Raw genomic sequence first — 19,493 nt, 5'->3', positions numbered from 1 at the left:
GCCTAGTGCTAGGTCAGGGGACTCCGCCTGAGAGCCATCGGGAAGACGTGTGCGCAAGGGTGCAGCCGCACAGGGGAAGTGTAACGTACCGTACTTTTAAACTACTTTAAAATTTGCAGGAAAAATAAAAATTTTCTTAATTAAATAGTAACCTTCAAATTACGATAACAATAAACTGATCATTCAAAATATTTGCAACGAAAAGATCTCAAATAAAGTTTGCTAAAAACACTTGTTTAAATATCGTAAACAATAACGTGAAATCAGAGTATTTGAAACATTGCATAATTTCTTAAAAACATGGGTGGTCCTCGTGTTTAGCATCCTGCTCAGTCCAAGTGGGCTAATTGGTCCCCACCTCTCGTCTCCTCAAAGTCATCATCACCTGCATCGATCAAGTCTAGTGAGTCTAAAGACTCAACACATATAAACTGGATATAACAAGTAATACGTAATAAAACCACATGCATCTTTAAAGTAGAGCATACATACTTGAAACTTGAACGTAATAGCATAAACATACTTGAAATTTGAACGTAGTAGCATAAACATAGACGTGACATCATCATAAAACTTTTCATAAACATGCTTGCTTCATACATACTTGAACATACATAAACTTCATCATTTTGCGTAGAGATATGTTTCAAAGCAAATGACCCATACATAAATGTGCCTGATCAGACTAAACCACAGTACTGGGCTGACAAGGAAAATCCACTGCCACATACATGAGATCCCCGGTCATGCTTTACCAGGTGGATTGGTCCCTGATCATGCTTTACCACTTTTCAATCCTGATCTAAACCCGGTCATGCTTTACCAGGGTGGAGAGGTACTCGGTCACGTTCACCGACTTCCAAACCCGTTTATAATTTGGTCACAAGACATTTAGCATACCTCAAAAACTTAAAATATTTTTTTTGCACGTCGAACATACTTACGTGGCGTTGAGGGATTCGTTGGATCTCGCTTGGGGCCACTGCTGCACATACTAAAATGAGTTCGAACACCTATCTTGCATAACTTGGACGTATAGTCATGCTCACACCCAAAAATGACTAAACGTTCTAAATCTCTCGGGATTTGATCTTGTTTAATCATAGTACTAAATCATAACATCAAACTCCAAAACAATCCATAAAAAAAATTAAATTTTTTTTTATTAAAAAAAAGGACACGGACCCCGTGTAAGGGTCTTTATCGTCCGTGTAGGTGCTAGGAAATTCACATTTTGAAGTAAAAAAGGCACGGAACCCGTGCCAGGGTCCGGCTACGAGTCCGTGTACCTACTGGAGTCGCGAACCGACGGAAATTCACTACACTTTTGACTTAATTCTCCTAACTCGATCATACGACCCGTGAACCAACACATCGAGACTCGTCATAGGGTGCTATGGCATTGACAAAACCTATACAAATTCCCGAAAACAACGACGTCCAACTTACAACGTAATACAACTCATGAACACGAAATTTGACACCAAATCAATTCCTACGACTTCTAATTCAACCAAGTGCCTAACGACACAAAACGAAACACCAACAATCATCCCAACATCATTCTTGATATACTTCAACGCAGTAGCGATCACCCGTCGATCCCCAACGAAGCCTGCAACAATAATACTTCATGAACACATCAAGAACGCATTTTCAGAAAAACGCAGTTTGAGCAGTCCCACGAAAACAATCATAACTCACTCATTTCTTATCCAAATATTTCGAATTTACTGTCAAATCAAAGATATCAAAAATTTCTATGTTTTATATGTTGAAAGTTTTTCCAGAAAATCGACCGAAAAATCGCAGTATTTAAAATGACAGAAATTTTGAGTTTTGAGATCCAAAAACGTTTCAAAATCGATCCAACAAATTTCTGCTCAAACTTTGCACAACATACATGAATTTTCACGCATAATAAACAACAAAACGTATAATATGACAAGATAGATGCAAGAATGAAAGAATATACATGTCTTCTGATATTTAAAACTCACGATACGGCTGATACCGAAGCGGAAACAGTGCGAGGGTTGATCCGGGACGATTTGTGGCTCGATTTTCCTTTGGGAAGTGCACGAGAATTGCTGAAATTTAAGAAGAGGATGGGATGGCTGCTGATAACTTCTAAGAACCCTAAGTTTCTTTAAAAAAAAAGATGGAAAGAAATGAAATGTGTGTGCGCATATGGCCGAGAGAGTGTGTGTGAAAACATGTTTGTATGTGTGAGTTTGAGTGTTAACGTGTGTGTGTTTAATTAGGAGGAAGTTATTGCTCAATTAACTAATTAAAATGCTAACTCAAAGTTAATCCACATTAACCTTAGCATATCCCTTAATTAAAATAAAATACAAACTTGCTAGACTTTGAAGGTTTTAAATTCCTAAAATCACCAAATAAATAAGTTTGGATTTAAAATGCTAAAACAAAATAAATCATTTAAAATGCCTCATTCTTAACTTAAAATAAAATACCACATTTTAAAATTGCCAAAATCGTCGCCAGGTCTCTTTTCCTCGATCCCGCATCGAATAATCGCCTGAAACATGAAACTCAAAAAAAAAAAAAAATTTAACGTGCATCACATAAACATAAATAATTTAAAATGATGCAATTAAATAGATCATGCATCGCTATAAATAATTTTAAACTTAAATAAACAATTTGACAATTTAATAAATGCATGGATTTTACGTGTACTGAATTTGGGCTCTATAGAAAGGGCCCGTCCAGGGGGCTTCGGGCTGGGCTAGGTCGAGTCCTTAGGATCCTAAAAGGTTTCACAAGGGGCTGGGTCAGGGCTGGTCCAGTGGTTAGGGTCCTAGCGTCACAAACGTAGAGTCCTATCGCCTAAGGGCTCTCGGCAGATTGCTTCACCTGATGTTGTGGCTTCTGTTGGGGCTTGGGGTCAGTCCTAGGGGTGCTAAGGTTTCACGAGGGTCCAGGGGAGAGCTGGTTCGAAGTTGGCTCGGGCTGGTTCGAAGGTGGCTCGATAAAAACGAAGATGGCTCGAGGGTAGGCTTGGTTCGAAAACTTAGGGTTTTCTTCATGGTTTAAATTCGAAACATGGCTCAACGGGGGACGATTCATGATTAACGAGGGCTAATTAAATCTTAAAAAGTTTAAGTTTTTAATTTGAAAATTTTATATTAAAGTTTGATTTAATTTGGGATTTAAAACGCATTAATATGTTATAATTAAAGATTAATTAAAAGTCATTTATTTAAGCTAAATAAAAATACGAGAAAATTAATGTAAGCTTAAATAATTATTTGAGATGGTCTAGAGTCGACGGAATTAATAAAATGTCAAAATTGTGGAATTTTACGTCTAGAGGCAAAACAGTAATTTTACACCCGAAAATTAGTAAACGTCATGGCAGTGCTCTGAATGTTGTTTTATATGTTAATATGATTATTTTGCATGTTTATGAAATTTTATGAAGAAATGATAACGTTAAAAGACATGTTGCATGCTTGGTTTAAAAGAAAAACGTTATATGCATGTTTAATTTTTATAAGTGATGAAAATACGAAATGTTGAAGGAAGTGAAGTAATTGTGATTGATACGCTGATACAATGATAAGTTTGGAGATATCGTGAGAGAGAAGGCCTCAAAGGGAGCCCTTTTACGGGAGAAGGCCCAGAGGGAGCCGACGATCGTATTTCCAATGACACGATATGTTAATACGTAAGCCAAGGCTCGGTTGACAGGTGAGAGTGTCGCTGATGTCTCCGCCGTCCAGTACTGTGGTTACATGTACATGGATTCATCGCCCCAATATGAATAGGTATACGAAAGTCACAATTAACGATTTGAATTCAACGAAAGGAAAATGGAATATGAATATGAATATGGATATGGATATGAATATGGATATGAATATGAATAGAGATATTAATATGATGAACATGAATATGTTTATGATGATATGAAAATATTATTGTTTAAAGTTTATGCATCTTAATGAAAATGTTATTTTACGTAAAAGTATTTTCACTGTTGCATGTGATTTGTATATTTGTTATCAAATTTATGGTGTGTTGGGTCTTTAGATTCAATAGGTGTGATTGATGCAGATGAGTTTGATAATAATGATAATGGATGTCTTGATGGTTGACTTTGCTGGACTTAAGGTGCACATAACCCGATGACCAGCGCTAGTTTTCCGCACTAGTTATTATTTATGTTTTTAGGATTATGTTAAAGATATCTTTACGACTTTTAATATGATTTTGAGTGGTTTTTGATAAGTTGATAGATTTAGCTTTATTGCTAAGTTAGGAGTTGCAAACGATTGACGTTTTTATGATTTAAACTATTTCATTTGAGTTTTCAAATACAGTTGGTGGTTTATTTTAAAAATGGTGCAAGGTATTTTAAAGTACATATATATGTATGATTTTAATATCGGCCGAATATTAGGAGGACAAAAAAAATTCTAGTACTTTTTAAGAAAACGAATTGTGGACGTTTCATTTATGGTGGCCAACAATTAATTGATTGCGATTGGGAAGGATATTTCATTACATTTAAATTCTCATATTATTAATATATAATATATTTATCAACTTTTAATAATATATGATATATTAATACCATATATATACATATTTTATATCACCATATAATATATATATATATATATATATATATATATGTATATTAAATTAAATATCCATTATTTAATTTATATAATTAACTCATATGTTAATTAAATTCTAGACTCATGTTGAACATAGTTATGAGAATTTGTGCATGTTAGTAGTCACCACTACTAGCACAATCATTTAATTAGTAAATTCTCAATTTACTAATAAATGATTCTGAACTCATTATAACCTCTATCGACGATCCGAGAGCGCTGATGTAGTAAGGATACAAGTCTTGTTCATATAATGAAAAATAAAAATTTCGAAGATAAAAATTTTCACTTACCATATTGGGCTGGGCAACTGTCAGTTTTAGTGAACTCCTCCACAAAATAAGCAGTTCCACTCTCTTTCCTTATTTAGCAATCATGCTAACTTCCATTTCTTGCATCCGATGGAATCAGCTAATAAACTCCTTTATAAGCTTCCTGTTTGATCTTAATCAAACTATAGTCGTCAAATTTCAACTCATTGAAATACGACTATCTCAACGGTAACACAGAATTTGATACTTGTGTGACTCTCAATGGTTTAGGGATACAGCTAGTGATGGATTCACATCTCCATGTGATTCAGATTTACATTTATTTTTATTCGGGCTTACCCTAGTTAGCCTCATTCTTTTCATCAACACCTTGATCAAAAATGTCAGAACTCATTTCTGATTGCACCCATCACATCATGGTAAGAGCGTCTAGTAGCATCGCCCCATGATCCCCTAGGTATTACTGATAGTGCTTGCAAGAACCTTTAGTCATGGTTAGCATACAGTACGGTCCCTTCAACATATATATCCCGATCGAATCTGCTACTATTGGTATAATGAGAGTTGCATATGAATTCGATAACGATGCGATTTATCTTTGAGTATTAATAGTGGCATGATGTGTGCAACTAGGAAAACACCTTTTCTTAAAGCACATTTATTGCTCTGGCCAGAGACTCCTTGCACTATTAACTCCTTGCACTATTAACTCATAAGATCACATAAGATATCTTCACCCGTAGGCAAAAGGTGAAAAATCCTCGATTACAATGCATTTGCTCCTACGGATTTCGAAACTACACCCATCCTCGCAACTGACGACCCTCGATGGAGTCGGTAAATGGATCAAAGTGCATGCTAGTACGTATAGCCCCTACATTGTCCAGGGTCAAATGATTAATGGTGTACAACCAAAGCTGCGGACTATTCCACTCGATAAGTGAGAACCACTTGGACAGTCCGAGGAAGGGGTGTTCAGTACATCATCATATGATAACCCATCTGTGTGAATGGACATCTCCATGCCCTTGCCAATGAAACATGGCGTTTACGTTATACACGCTAGTCTCGAGCTCGAGCGACCTTTATCCTTGTTTTAGGCGGCTGATTTGACTAGGAATCTGTTTAGAATATACGGTACACTTCCTAATGAGTTTCATGATCTTACGTTGTGACGCAAACATCATTGTACCTATTGTATATTCAATGATTTTATCTATGCAGTTTGCACGGAAATACAGATAAAGTATAATGTCATAATCGAATGAAATCGTAAAATATTATTAAAACAAAGATTGTTTTACATGAGAGTCAATAAAAGCCGGAGCCACAAGTTAGTTTGTCGGACACCAACTCTAACAAATCCGAAAACAATATTCTACTTTGGCTACCCATTCCTTGTTGCTCCTAATTATCAGAGGAAAAGGCATGTAGGGAAATCCTGAAAGCATTCAAAGTTCCGCCAAAACATAACTAATCAGCAAGGTCGAAAAATTGTAAATAAAGGACATAGTGATGTTGAAACAGCGTGATTTTCGAAGTATAAAGACCGAGAATCCCATTAGAATAATTACTAAAAACAAAATGCAGTTCTTGTGAAGAGTTAGGTTTTGTAGACTGACACAACGAGAGCCACCTTTTGAGTGCAAGAAAACACCATCGTTTATTGAATGAAACTTAAACAAGCTTTTATTATTAATTTTACATCCCTTTGAGAATTTGAGATGTTTGTGAAACAAAGACATAAAACCTATTTCGAATATAACTATCAGTGGATGTCCAATGAAAGAGAGATGAATGTGAATTTGGTGCGGCCTTCCAGATTGAATTTCAACCTTTCAACAGAGGAAATAAAAAAGAAGGTAAATTCTTGAAAAAATTGGTGTGCGGTCCGCAAAGGAATATATAGAGAAGGTTAGGAATATGCGGCCATATACTACTCATCAGCACACCTGAACCAATATGGAGCCCATATACTACTCATCAGTAAAGTCTCTGTCAGCTTCGAAGTTACCAACATATCTTTTTTGTTCTCGCGCTAGCTTTTTTCTCCGAGAACCAGACATCGTCGAATTTTAGAGATTTCATAAGAATATTGTTGGTTAATTTGACGATAAGTTGGTCATATGAATCTAGTATACTTTGAAGTAGAAGTTCTGCACGTTCATTTGCCTTTATTTTATGCTCTATAGAGGTGAGTTGGGCAAAGAGAGTATTTAGTATGTTGATATGGTCGGTCATCAACGAGGATTTCGCCATCCGAAGAGTATAAAGACTTCTTTCAAGAAATTCTTGTTGTGTATTGACTTGACCGCATATATCTTTATTAGAGCATCTCAAATAACTTTTGTTGTTTTTATCTCAGAGATACTTCTATTTCATCTGATATAGCTAAGTGTAAATTGACAACAACATTATCATTCATCTCATTCCACTTTCCATCGTCTGTCATTTCTACTAGTCTATCTCCAATAGCCGACAATCAATTCTGCTTTTTTAAAACTGCTTATATTTTTATTTTCTACATCATAAAATTGCTTCCATTGAACTTTATTACCTCCTACATGCGCACCATTATGTCTATAACAATTTAGTAGACTAGACAAAATAATCATGCCTTAATAAAAATTCTTAAAAAAATATTTTCTAATGTGGAAGATCAGTCTAGGTTGCAACCACATAGCATACTCAGAATTTTAAGAAATTTAAAACCAAGGTTCTGATACTACTTGTTGGTCCAACGTGCGATAACTTGAGATAATAATATGAAAATAAATTATTAAACTTGATAGTGAGATTTACGTGAATAACCAATAAAAATTATTATGATAAAAACTATAGGCAAGATGTAAAGAATTTCACTATAATATTTTATGATGTACAACCACTCATAGTATTTCTAAATAGAACACACTCTTTTAGTACAGGAAAACAAACATCTCACAAATATTATAGAACAAAGCACTTAAATACTATAAGATGAGAAAAAAAAAAACTCGATGAATGGATACAAAGAAGGAGGAAAGTAAGCTCTATTTATAAAGCTCTTCATCCATGTGAAACCGCGCAGCCGTAGTCCTTCCATCTTTGTTTTTTCAACAAAGCCACGTATCACATGATTTTTTGCCCGCCACCAATCATTCTTCTGCCGACATTATCCGCACCCAAAATACATGGAGCCTAACTAAATTTCTGGGATTAATATTGCCACCAACTCAAAGAAGCAAAAGAACTTAATCATCACTCGTGTAAAGGAGCTGAATTCTTGTACTTCCTTGAGTAGTCTTTGGTTATAGATTCGCCTACAAATGAAAACATGAATAAAATCATTCAACACACACAAGTTTCATGAATCTATTCAAGAAACCCGTGATAAACTATATTGGAACAGGCCATTTTTACCGGCAAGTGGCCGACGGTATCACGGTAGAATATGCGGTAACTGAATTCCAGCCATGGCTCTCCAATTCAGAGCATTTTTTTACATAAAAAAAATATTTGATGGACTTATTATGAAACATTTTTTTTATACACATAAACAAAATTTAATAATATGGGCCCCGTCTCTTTGATTTTATTATAACTTTTAATTTTTCTAAAATGTTGACAAATATAATTATTTTGAATTATTTAAATAAAATAACTTAATAATATTGAAAAAATAACAATAAATCATATTAAATATATTAACATCATTTTTAAAAAATTTAAAATTTAAAAAATAATAACAATAATATTATTAAAATTAGAGATGAACAAAATTTTGATATCGAATTAATCGAAAATAAAAATTTAACTTAGAAGTGTGATTTTTCTTTAATTTAAAAAATCATGTAAACCAGTTTATTTTGTCCGAGGTCGATAATTTTTTTTATAAAATATCTATTAAATCGAATAAATTGAGTTTCTAAATAAAATTCGATATTTTTATATTCAATTCTATGTTATACTCGAATTTTTTTAAATGAATTTAATTAAAATCAATTATTTTAGTTTGTATAAGGTCTTATAATTAATTATCCGATATTTGACATAAATAGAATAATTATTGAGCTGGTTAATTAAAATAATTATTTATGTTAAATTAATTCAAGAAGTGTGTTAAAAATATGTATTTTAGAATATCGTAGAATTTAAACGATTTAAAATACATCCGAAGATTTAAATAACACACAAGAGCATATGTGAGTATTTTTAGTAATCAACTAATATTATAATACATATATACATTTATTTATATGTGTTATCATCTTTCCAAAGTAGGAAAAAACCCTCTCTCCCAACTCATTATGTCACTCTTTCGTGCTTAACGCCATCAGCTACTCTTGCTGCCAACTCCGACTAGAATCAGTCGCTTGAGCTTCCTTGAAGCTAGTCCAGTATCTCAGCTGCTCATAGAAGAAAGAACAAGTGAGAACCGAGCTTCATTTCCAAGTTCCCCTGTTGCTACTATTGTGTGCGAGCTTCAATCCAGTTTCCATCCTTTCTTTTCGCTCTCCTTGGGTAGGACTTGAAGAATCGAAGGTAAATGGATTTAGTTGTGAATTCATAGTTTAATTGTGCATCTAGTTCGAATTCAAGCTAAAATCATATAGCTATGTTCTTTATCAGTGAGTGCAGTGTAATTGGAGTATGTTCTTCTTGTTGATGCGATTTGTACATTGAGAATTTGTAGTCATGATCTAAATAGACTTGTTGTGCTCTATGTTTCTTTGTTTGTCATTAGAATAATGGTATTTCAATCTTTTATGAATTTGATATGAATTTTCTGCCAAAATGTGTCTAAACTGTATTCTGTATTTGAGTTGGGATAACAAGCCTACTGATTCTTGAGAATATGAACCATGTGCATTAGGATTCTAGAATTTTGGTTCCAATGAAAGTTGTAGATCTATGAGTTATCTTCAAAATGAAACTAGAATCGTTTAATTCCATTGAGAATCGAGATATTTATGCTTGTTTCCTGGAAGTGCTCTGTTATAGAAATATGTCCGTGAATTGGGTTGATGCAGTGGGTTTTTATAAATTCTCAGTGCAACCAATTGAGAATTTGAATATGTTTTCACCTGGACAAACTTATATATCCGAGTTTGCTTCATTTCCAATTGGTGGATAATGACTTGAATCAACAATGAGTTAAATATGGATTTTATACCATTTAGTGTCGAATATGAAAACTGTATCAATTCGTGTTGCACATGGATTTTGTTTTCGGGTGTAAGAGCCTGTTGAAATTATCAAAATCTCACTTCGATGTCTTCTGATGTAATATTGGGAATATTGAGACAAAATTCTTAATTAAATTGTTAAGTTGAATATTTAGTAAATAAATTCAACTTTCGTAATGTTTAGAAATAAATTGAATTATTTTATCTTTTATGGAGAATCGGGGAATTAATTGACTTATTTTCTAATTTTTAAGTCGAGCATATTAAAGTGATCGTTCTACTGTTGTTCAAATAGGTATAAATATGTTACAGTTCGGTAACATTCGATGGTAATGTAGAAGTTATGTTTTAAACATATTTATTTGTTATTATGGGTGTTAATGTGAATTTGTGGTTTATATCAATGTGTTAAATGCCTTGTCGAATGTTCAATTATTTGATATATTTATGACATTTAGTTTAGGGCATGATATTATGACAATCACGCTGAATTCTATCATTGTTGTGACCCGTTCCTCTTGTTATAGTGTATTCATGGCACACATGGTTATTTCGGAATCAGTTGGCGGCTTTCGAGTCGAGTTATCTCTGATACCGAAATTATGATTGTCTATTTCTTGATGCATTTCTGTGTGATATGTATTTGAAATATTGACATCATCGTTGTTCGATTGTGCCTTCCTGTTGTATTGTTATCAGCTGTATGGAGGCCGAATAGTGAGTGTTTATTAGGCAGAGCACAAAATACCTCACATACTTGGTAGAGTGGTTTAGCTGCATAAAGATGTAGCTCCCATTTGTGTTGTTGCTCGGGCATTACTTCTGTTGTTATCATACCGTTTATTGGCTTGTATTTCTCCTGCTGTTATTGAGTGATGTTTCATGCGTAGCACAATTATTGTTATATATGTTTATGCATGATTATGTTTATTGTTGTTATTGTTGAACTGCTTTCATACTAGAATCCTAACTTAAATATTTTATCTTGGGGGACTACTGTGGCTGCTGATGGGTACCATGGTAGGTCACCCGAAAAGTTTTGCAAAACCACCTATACGTAGTTTTCGAAAATTCTCAATAATCTATACATATTATAAAAATGTGAACCAGGGTCAAAGTTTTTCATTGTGTATTGTCAACTTTGTCCTTGTTTTGTACACACTTGAGTAATTTAATAGGGATGTTTTAGTAAAATCAATTATTATGATAAGGTCAAAATTGTAAAAATACGTGTTTGTTGGATAAACATCAAATTTGAGAACATATTTTTTTCTATGAATACTTTGATTTTTATTATTATAAATTTTTTATTTAGTTATAGATAAAGTGAACGTATTTTTTCCGAAGAAAATCTACATGTTTGTTGAAAATAAAAAAAACAAGCTTGATTGAAATATTAATTAAAATATTTTTATTTTTATTATTAAACCTAAAGTTAACATATTTTTTTCTAAAAATGCCAAAATACTTTGATTATTATTATTATTATATTTATTATTTAGTTATAGATAAAATGAAAATAATTATTCCCACAGATATCAACGTATTTGTTGAAAATAAAAAATTAAATTTGATTGAAATAAATGTTTTTGTAATTTTAAAAAAATCATTTCTCTCTCTTATTATTATCTTCACTCTCTCTCCGATAAAACTTTCCTCCCGTTAAAATCTTCTCTCCATACAATTCTAAATCCTTTGCCGCCAGTTGCCGGTTTGTCGCCGTATGTCGTCAAAATTTAGAAAAAAATACATATTCGAAAAAATCTCATCATAATCGTTCTATTGATACCGATATTGAGGGGTATTTCGCAACTTTGTCGACGACTGTTCTTCTGCCGATCGTTCTTCCGCCGTCATCCACCGGACCGGGCCTCCGCCGTTGCTTGGACTTGACTTTTCAAGGCATTTGGAGTTCGAAATCTTGCCCTAGCTCGAGTTTCATAGGCTGCCGGTGAGTGAGTTTTTAACCTCTCAATTTAGCTCGACTTTTGGTACCAATTGTTGAGGGGGTTATTTCGATTTTCTTGATGTTAGTCACCCTGTTTCTGTGCAAAAATTCCTGGAAAGACCGACAGTTGAATTTGTTTCTCTCTGTTTTTCTGTGGAGGAGAAAAAAATCATACAATTTGGGGTAGAAATGTTGTGCAGTACAAAATTTGTGCAATTTTTCAAAAGCTAGCTAAAGTTTCACACTTTAAAATTTTATTTGATCATTTTGCATATGGAATAATATATTTTTTCATCATGGTATGTATATATATAATTGGATTTTTTTTTTCTACCTAAACCCAAATATTTTATTTTTATCATACTAATCTATGCCATATTGTGATTGAAATATAATTGGAATAATGTTTTCGAACACAATATATTTTTTTCAAGATCAGTTGAAGATAAACAAAACTTACATCATCTCCGATCCAATTATTCAAGAAGTCAACAACAACTATCCAAATGTCAACAAACGGATAGAATTGATTTTCCAAACGAAGCCGACAATTGACGAACTACAAACTCAATTCACTTGTTCCAATGTGACTTCTGAATTTACAATGTTCGATGATGCAAGCAGAGAATCACATACTAATGAAGATAGGTATCGATTTATGCGAACAATAAAAACTTTCTAGATTTATGTAATGAAATTATCACATGTTGTAAAAATTTTGCAGATATAATTGGTGTTCTGAAGGAAGTTCGACAACTTAATAAATTTCACAAAAAAGATATGAACATCATCGGATATAGAAGAGAGATAGTACTTATAAATCATTCGTGAGTATTTATTCTATCTTTATGTCTTCATAAAAAAGAAAAAGCAAACTAATATTTTTCGAAGCCTTATTTTAGTATTAAAATTTTACGATATATGATTGGATAAATATATTTTTATTGATTTTAACTATTTTTTCCTCTTCTTAAAGGCTAGATACTATAACAATTACTTTATGGGATGATCTTGCTATTAACGAAGGACTATTTTTACAAGAGATAGAGATGGATAAACCGGTTATAACTTTTTGTAACTTGAAAAGACATATATTTGAAGGTAAATTTTTTAAAAATTTTATAATCAATATTTACAAAAATTATTCATTAGCATTACTCACTACTTCTTCTTATGACTGATAATAGGAAAGTTTCAGTTCAAATCAACAACAACAACAACAATGTTCACAAATCCATCTTGCATAGAAAAAGAAACAATAAATATATGGTATTATTATTTTCGATTGTTTTTAACAAAACTATAATATTGATATTATTTCTTTTTACTATTCAAGTTTGTAAATATCTTTATGTTAATCATTCTACTACAGGTTAGGTAACAACTTCAAAGAAAGAAGTCTTGAAGAATTATGGATGACACATCAAATTAAAGATGCTGAAGAAATTACTTTGAGGCAAATTCTCGATCAGATTAATATTCTACCAAAGGTTACGTATAATTTATTATTCAATTTATTTTTATTACTTCACAATTATTTTTTCAAATATTTATTCAATGGAGCAAATATTTTATTAATGACATTTTAATAAAAAAATTAGATAGGGAATCAAAAATTGATATTTAATTTGACGTTATGTATCTCATTTATTGACAAATACAGAACAAATTCTATTGCTTCAAGGCATACATATATGAGGTAGAAAATAAGGCGAATCCATGGTACGAAGCATGTAGTAATTGCTCAAAATCAGTCAACAAAACAATGAAAACCCGGAGCTGTAATAACTGCATAGACTTCAATATCAGTATTGTGTCAAGGTAAAATTACATTTAAACATTATATTTATAAGTTTACATGAGTTGATAATAATGTCTTACATTAAATTGTTATTGTAGATATAGAATAACGATGAGCGTAAATGATGGCACTGCCACTGCAAGTGTTACATTGTTCGGAAATGTCGCAAATGTTTTTATTGGCTGCAGCGTTGAAGATTATATCGATTCCATCACTAAGGTATACAAATAATGATTTTTTTCCCAAAGAATATATATAATTACCATTTACTAATAATAATATTCTTTTTCTACAGGATGACAACACTTCAATATACTACAAGCATTTAGAGACACCAAATAGAGAAGAATATACATTTCTTCTCAAAATGGACAAGTCAGTTGAAATAAAAGACGGAACATTAGCATTTGTAATTGAAGGCATTCAAAATCCAAGCACAATTTTCAACAACAAAAACGTTGCAAGCAAAAAGAGATCTATAGATTTCGAACAAGAAGATATTAAAAAGAAAAGAGGATCTCCAACAAATATCATTAACGATATTGGCATACAAATAATAGAAGACCACGACAATACAAATACGGAGATTAAGGATGATGAAATTATAGCTTCTCCTGCAAGGAAAGATTTTCAGCATAAAAAAATACAAAAAAAAGAGGTCGTCCAAGAAAAAAATCATCAAAGAATAAAGATATGAAAATGCAAATGATTGATGACGATAACACCACAAGAATAGTTATTGAAGATGATGATAATATTGCTTCTTTCATGAAGAAGAAAGGGCGAATGAAAAAGGAAAAACTCGTGAAAGATAGAAAATTCCAAAATATAAAAGAAGAAAATGTTGACACAATTTTTTGATTTAAGTTTTAGAATGCATTATCTACGTTATATTTTTATTTTTCTTGAATTAAATAAATAGTAGTAAAATAATGTGATCAACACTATAGATTATATTTTTTCTTTATCTCATATTTATTTTAATACTTTTGTTAAATTATATTACATTGAATTTTACTGTTTGACTAAATAAAATAGATGAAAATCATTAATTATTTGCAAACTTATAATCTCTTCTTTAACTCATTTCTTTAATAACATTTATCAACAATAGAAATGTGTTTCCACGTGCGTTGCACTTGCGTTGCACGTGTCTTTTTCTAGTTAAACCTAAAAGTTCGAAATAAAAAAATAAACAATTCAAATACTGATTATTTTGAGGCATAAAAATGATCTATATCGACATCCACAAAATATTTTAGAACACCCAAAGAAATAATTTGTTTCCCAACAAAAAATGCAATAAAATAAATCGTAGTACTAAATTAGTTTTAACACGCCTAAAACTCATAAACTGCAAGGTCATCAGGCGTACATTGCCTATGGTCTGGTCATCACCTCCAGCCTCCTCGACAATGTCATTTGCATCAATCAAATCTAGCGACTATAAAGACTCAGCTTGCATAAACCGTGAATAACGAATACATAATAAAAATTCATGCAATTTAAACATACTTGATACGTAAATTACATAGGCATAAATAAATATAATTTGACTTTCTTGCATAAACATTTTCATAAAACATGCTTCGCTTGACATAACATAAATTTAAACATTTTGCATAGAGTTTTGCTCATTGAAATGTGGCACCATAACATAATTCGTTTGATCAAACTAATATCACAGAGCTTGGCCGATAAAGATCACCACAACTCTTGGACTGGATATTCACTACCAATCATAAGATAAGTTGGAAAGATCCCCGGACACGTTCTCTGGCTTCCAGACTCGTACATGCATAATTTGTCCACATGACAACTTACATACATCAAAAATAATATTTTGTACATTATATTTATTTACTAACTTCGTGAACCTCGTTGGATCGACCCCCAGGTATTTCGCCCCAACTTAAATCTTACTACTCAAAACAGCCCATAAACTTGCATCTTACCCGTATGACTCTCGAATTAAATAAAACGACTTACGACTTACCAAACGACTTGGGACTCAACTCTCCCTTACCAACATCCTAACCTACTGTCCAGACCCTTAGGACCACCTCTGGAACAGCCCAAACCATCCCACGCAAGCCATGCAACTCGAGACTCATTCTATGCTCTATTCGGCTCAATTTTGACACGTTCGGGTTTTTTATGGCTCCAAACAAATCACGGCTCAAACTAGCCCTTAACAAGCCCTAGACCATCACCTTAGACCCAAACCAAGCCACTGATATGGTCTTTACCAACTCAGGTCTCCCGTGGACATCGTGGAACAACTGATCGTGACATGCCCTTGCGCGCGCGAAACCCTTTTTTGTCTCCAGCGCCTTTCCTACCCGATCAGCCCATAAACGAACAAGACCAGACCCGCCTTAATATCCTAATACACGGTCCAGACCCTAGCCATGAGCCCTAGCCCAGCCAAAACAACGAAAACAGCCCCAAGCGCACATGGCGGCAGCTTGAGCTCCGCCTTTTATTTTGCGCGACCAGATCACTTCTGACCCTTCAAGGACTGATAAATAACATCTAAAAACATCCCAAGACATCTCCATACACAGCATCAACAGCCCGGACGATCCACACGAAGCATACTTATCAAAAACTCATGGAAACTTGTGCAAAAAATTTCAGCATGTGTGTAAACGATTTTGATTCAAATCTTTCATGTAAGGAAACATTTTTCATGCATATTTATCATTAAATAACAGTATATAAAAATACTGATGCATAAAAGAAAGTTTTAGAACATGTATTTGCGTTTAAACGCTAAAATAAACGAATACCAGCGCGAGGGACCGTAGAGGATGAACGAAGGATGATTGTTAGACATTTTCCTTGCCAAAAGCTTGTGAAAATGCACCAAAATATTGTAGGTAGATGTGGAGAAGTGAATGAGGCTACTTGGAGGTCAAATCCTAGCTTTCACGTTTTTTTTGTGTGTGTTTTAATGTGTATTTGCGTGTGTGTGATTTTATTATTTTTTAAAAAAAAAACTTTGCAAATTAATTAAATACTAACTAAACAAATTTATAAAGTCTTAGAATAATTTAATAAAATATTAAACATTATGCTCAAGAATAAAATCTCTTATTTATGGAAATTTGCTAATATCATGCTTAAAAATATTTTAATTCACCTAATAATTTTACTTTAAAATGTTAAAATTTATAAATCATTTAAAATAAATAATTCTTGTCTTAAAATAAAAAATATATGATATTTAATTTTTGCACCTTAATCGTCTTCGGTCTCCTATCCCCGGGCCAAGTATCAAATATTCGTCTGAAAATCTTAAACTCGATATATACAATTAAATCCTACGAAAATAAACATATAAATATTTAAACTAAATTAAACATGTTGAATTCATTATTCAATCCATTTAAATCATTTAAATTAATTAACTTATTAAATTATGCATACGGTTTACGTGTACTGGTTTTTTTTTTTTTTTTTTTGGCACTACAGGCACTCATATTGAACCACCCAAGCAGTCAATTTGCCCACACAAGAAGTGGAAAACAGTGTCCAGATTCAGCTGAAGAAGTTTGATAAATGGGCAAACAACAGAATGTTCAGACATTATGTAGAGATCAAAACTCCGAAGAAACTTGAACAGATGACAGCTCGAGAAAATAAATTCTGGAATGGACTGAGACTTAGATCATTCCTGAAGCTCTTCAGAGAAGATAGTTTCTGGTCAAGATGATAAGGGGGAGTGGTTAAAGCTCTTGATAAGCAAGAAAATACAAAATTTTAATCTTCAGGACCCAACAGCACACGATGACTTTGTAGTCATTAGTCAGTTAGAGATGAATGCACATGTGTTATCCATGAGAGTTAATTTGATGAGAACAAACCTTCAACTACCTCTATTTATTGAAGCACTTAATGAAGAAAGTCCTTTAGATCACATGGATATGGAGGAACATATCAAACAGTTCGATGGAGAAGAAGAAATGATGAGTCAAGCTGACCAAAGACTAAAATTTGATCCCTCCATCAATCAGATTCTCAAGGAGGTTTTGCACCAGGAACAAGGTGAACGGCTTAAGAAAAACTCAGTGACCACGCACTGTTCAGAAGCTCTTCCTGAAATTTCACTGCTTACATCAACAGAGATGCTACAAACCTTGGACATCATGAATACTCCTAAAATAACTTCAACATAGGTTCCAGAGACTGATATATTGATGATCATAATGGTCATACCACGGCAATCAGTAGCAATAATTGATTTCAAGTCTAATGTCGCATCCCTGACAGAATAGCGGGTGTCTCTCATCTCTTCAACATATCAATACAACAAATCAGACGGATGTAGCATCTTCGACTCAGCTCTCAGCTATTGATGAGATAATTCGCTATATGTTTCAAATTTAGTCCATCATTACTCCGCAACATCTACCGGCTCAAGAAGAAGTAGAGAAAACAACATAGCAGATCAATGAGGACCTTGAACCAAAAATACCTACATGCTTTCATACTTTACAAGAAGCGCCTGAACTTGAGCTGACACATACTTCTCCACCAATCTCACCTCCAAAATTCTAAGATCAAGATCAAGGATATAATCTAGAATTTTCACAATTTTATGGAATGCACTTCATTCATCAATCATTGATGAATATACAAAATGACATCACTGGATTTAGAGCTGATCATATGTCATCTTCTATGGATCTTGATCTTTTCAAGACAAATCTCTCTGAACAGATCATTGAAGTACTTAAGATTATGAATATGCATCTTGTCAGATATTTGAACTTAAACATACTCAAAACAGGCATACTGCTGATCTTATTTGCCAAATTGAAGCAAGAAGCTGTTCTGACAGGACATATTGAAACCCTTGGGAATCAGATCTCCGAGATGGTTACATTTTTTATAATGTGGAAAGACTGATGTCAAAAATTGGGGAAAGCCGAAAGTACAAGATAATCTAAAACTTCATCATCGTCATCTCAGCATAAGAAGCCACATGAAGGAAGTTCTGGTGACAGTGTTCATGGTCATAATCACAACAACTCAAGTAGCACATACAAACCTAGCCATACCCCTCATCAACAGTTTAAGAAATGATAAATCAGGAGTTAATTTTTTTTTTTTACGAAACTTTTATAATTTATTGTTCCGCATTATTGTATGTTCTTATATCTTACTTATTATAGACAACTTAGTTTTGAAATCATCAAAAAAGAAAAACTGTCAAGGCAAATATTTTTATCTAAGGTTTGATAATCACAAACTAAACTGATATAACTCAAGCTCATATTAATGTAGATTATTAAACTGAATCGACAGATCTAGCCGTTCAACAATTTCAATCTAATAGAGTTTATTCATCAGCACGACTTGAACCAAGTTGTTCGAATAGAATATATCAACTTGAAGACCAGTATGTCAACATTCTCTATTATCTACGAGTTTATAGCAAAGTTTTCAGCATCTATTGGTTAATCCTTCAGCTAGTGTCCAAATAATTTGAAAAGGCCGACTATCTGACAAATCAACAAGGACACGCGACTATATCTGCATAAATGTCGTCTACTTAGTACATCTGTGAGTACCAGATATATTTATTATTGTTGGGAGACCAATACCTATAAATAAATAATGCATCAATACTGAAGAGCTCTTGAAAAA

The 19,493-nt window shown here is 33.0% G+C and overlaps 1 protein-coding gene and 2 long non-coding RNA genes across 3 annotated transcripts; all 3 read left to right on the top strand.

Moving 5' to 3' along the window:
• Nucleotides 1–9,191: 9,191 nt before the first annotated feature.
• Nucleotides 9,192–11,028, top strand: LOC142525119 (uncharacterized). Its single transcript, XR_012815030.1, has 2 exons — nt 9,192–9,445; nt 10,789–11,028. It is a non-coding gene; the product is annotated as an uncharacterized LOC142525119 (long non-coding RNA).
• Nucleotides 11,029–12,531: 1,503 nt separating this feature from the next.
• On the top strand, nt 12,532–13,284 carry LOC142524322 (uncharacterized). Its single transcript, XR_012814868.1, has 3 exons — nt 12,532–12,685; nt 12,762–12,864; nt 13,014–13,284. It is a non-coding gene; the product is annotated as an uncharacterized LOC142524322 (long non-coding RNA).
• Nucleotides 13,285–13,421: 137 nt separating this feature from the next.
• On the top strand, nt 13,422–18,019 carry LOC142523904 (uncharacterized). Its single transcript, XM_075627637.1, has 6 exons — nt 13,422–13,527; nt 13,701–13,858; nt 13,937–14,057; nt 14,134–14,496; nt 17,316–17,393; nt 17,615–18,019. Exons 1-6 carry the CDS (start codon nt 13,453–13,455, stop codon nt 18,017–18,019), a joined length of 1,200 nt encoding a protein of 399 aa, XP_075483752.1. The 5' UTR covers nt 13,422–13,452.
• Nucleotides 18,020–19,493: the final 1,474 nt, after the last annotated feature.

This window comes from Primulina tabacum, chromosome 14, assembly GCF_025594145.1.
Source record: "Primulina tabacum isolate GXHZ01 chromosome 14, ASM2559414v2, whole genome shotgun sequence".
Taxonomy (NCBI): domain Eukaryota; kingdom Viridiplantae; phylum Streptophyta; class Magnoliopsida; order Lamiales; family Gesneriaceae; genus Primulina; species Primulina tabacum.
Note: the sequence above shows the minus strand (reverse complement) of the source record. Positions and strands in the feature narration are given on the sequence as shown.

Coding starts and splice junctions, on each gene's coding strand:
- LOC142523904 (XM_075627637.1), top strand. CDS start 13,453: ATGACACATCAAATTAAAGATGCTGAAGAAATTACTTTGAGGCAAATT. Junction 13,528..13,700: donor AGATTAATATTCTACCAAAG/GTTACGTATAAT, acceptor TGACAAATACAG/AACAAATTCTATTGCTTCAA. Junction 13,859..13,936: donor AATATCAGTATTGTGTCAAG/GTAAAATTACAT, acceptor TTGTTATTGTAG/ATATAGAATAACGATGAGCG.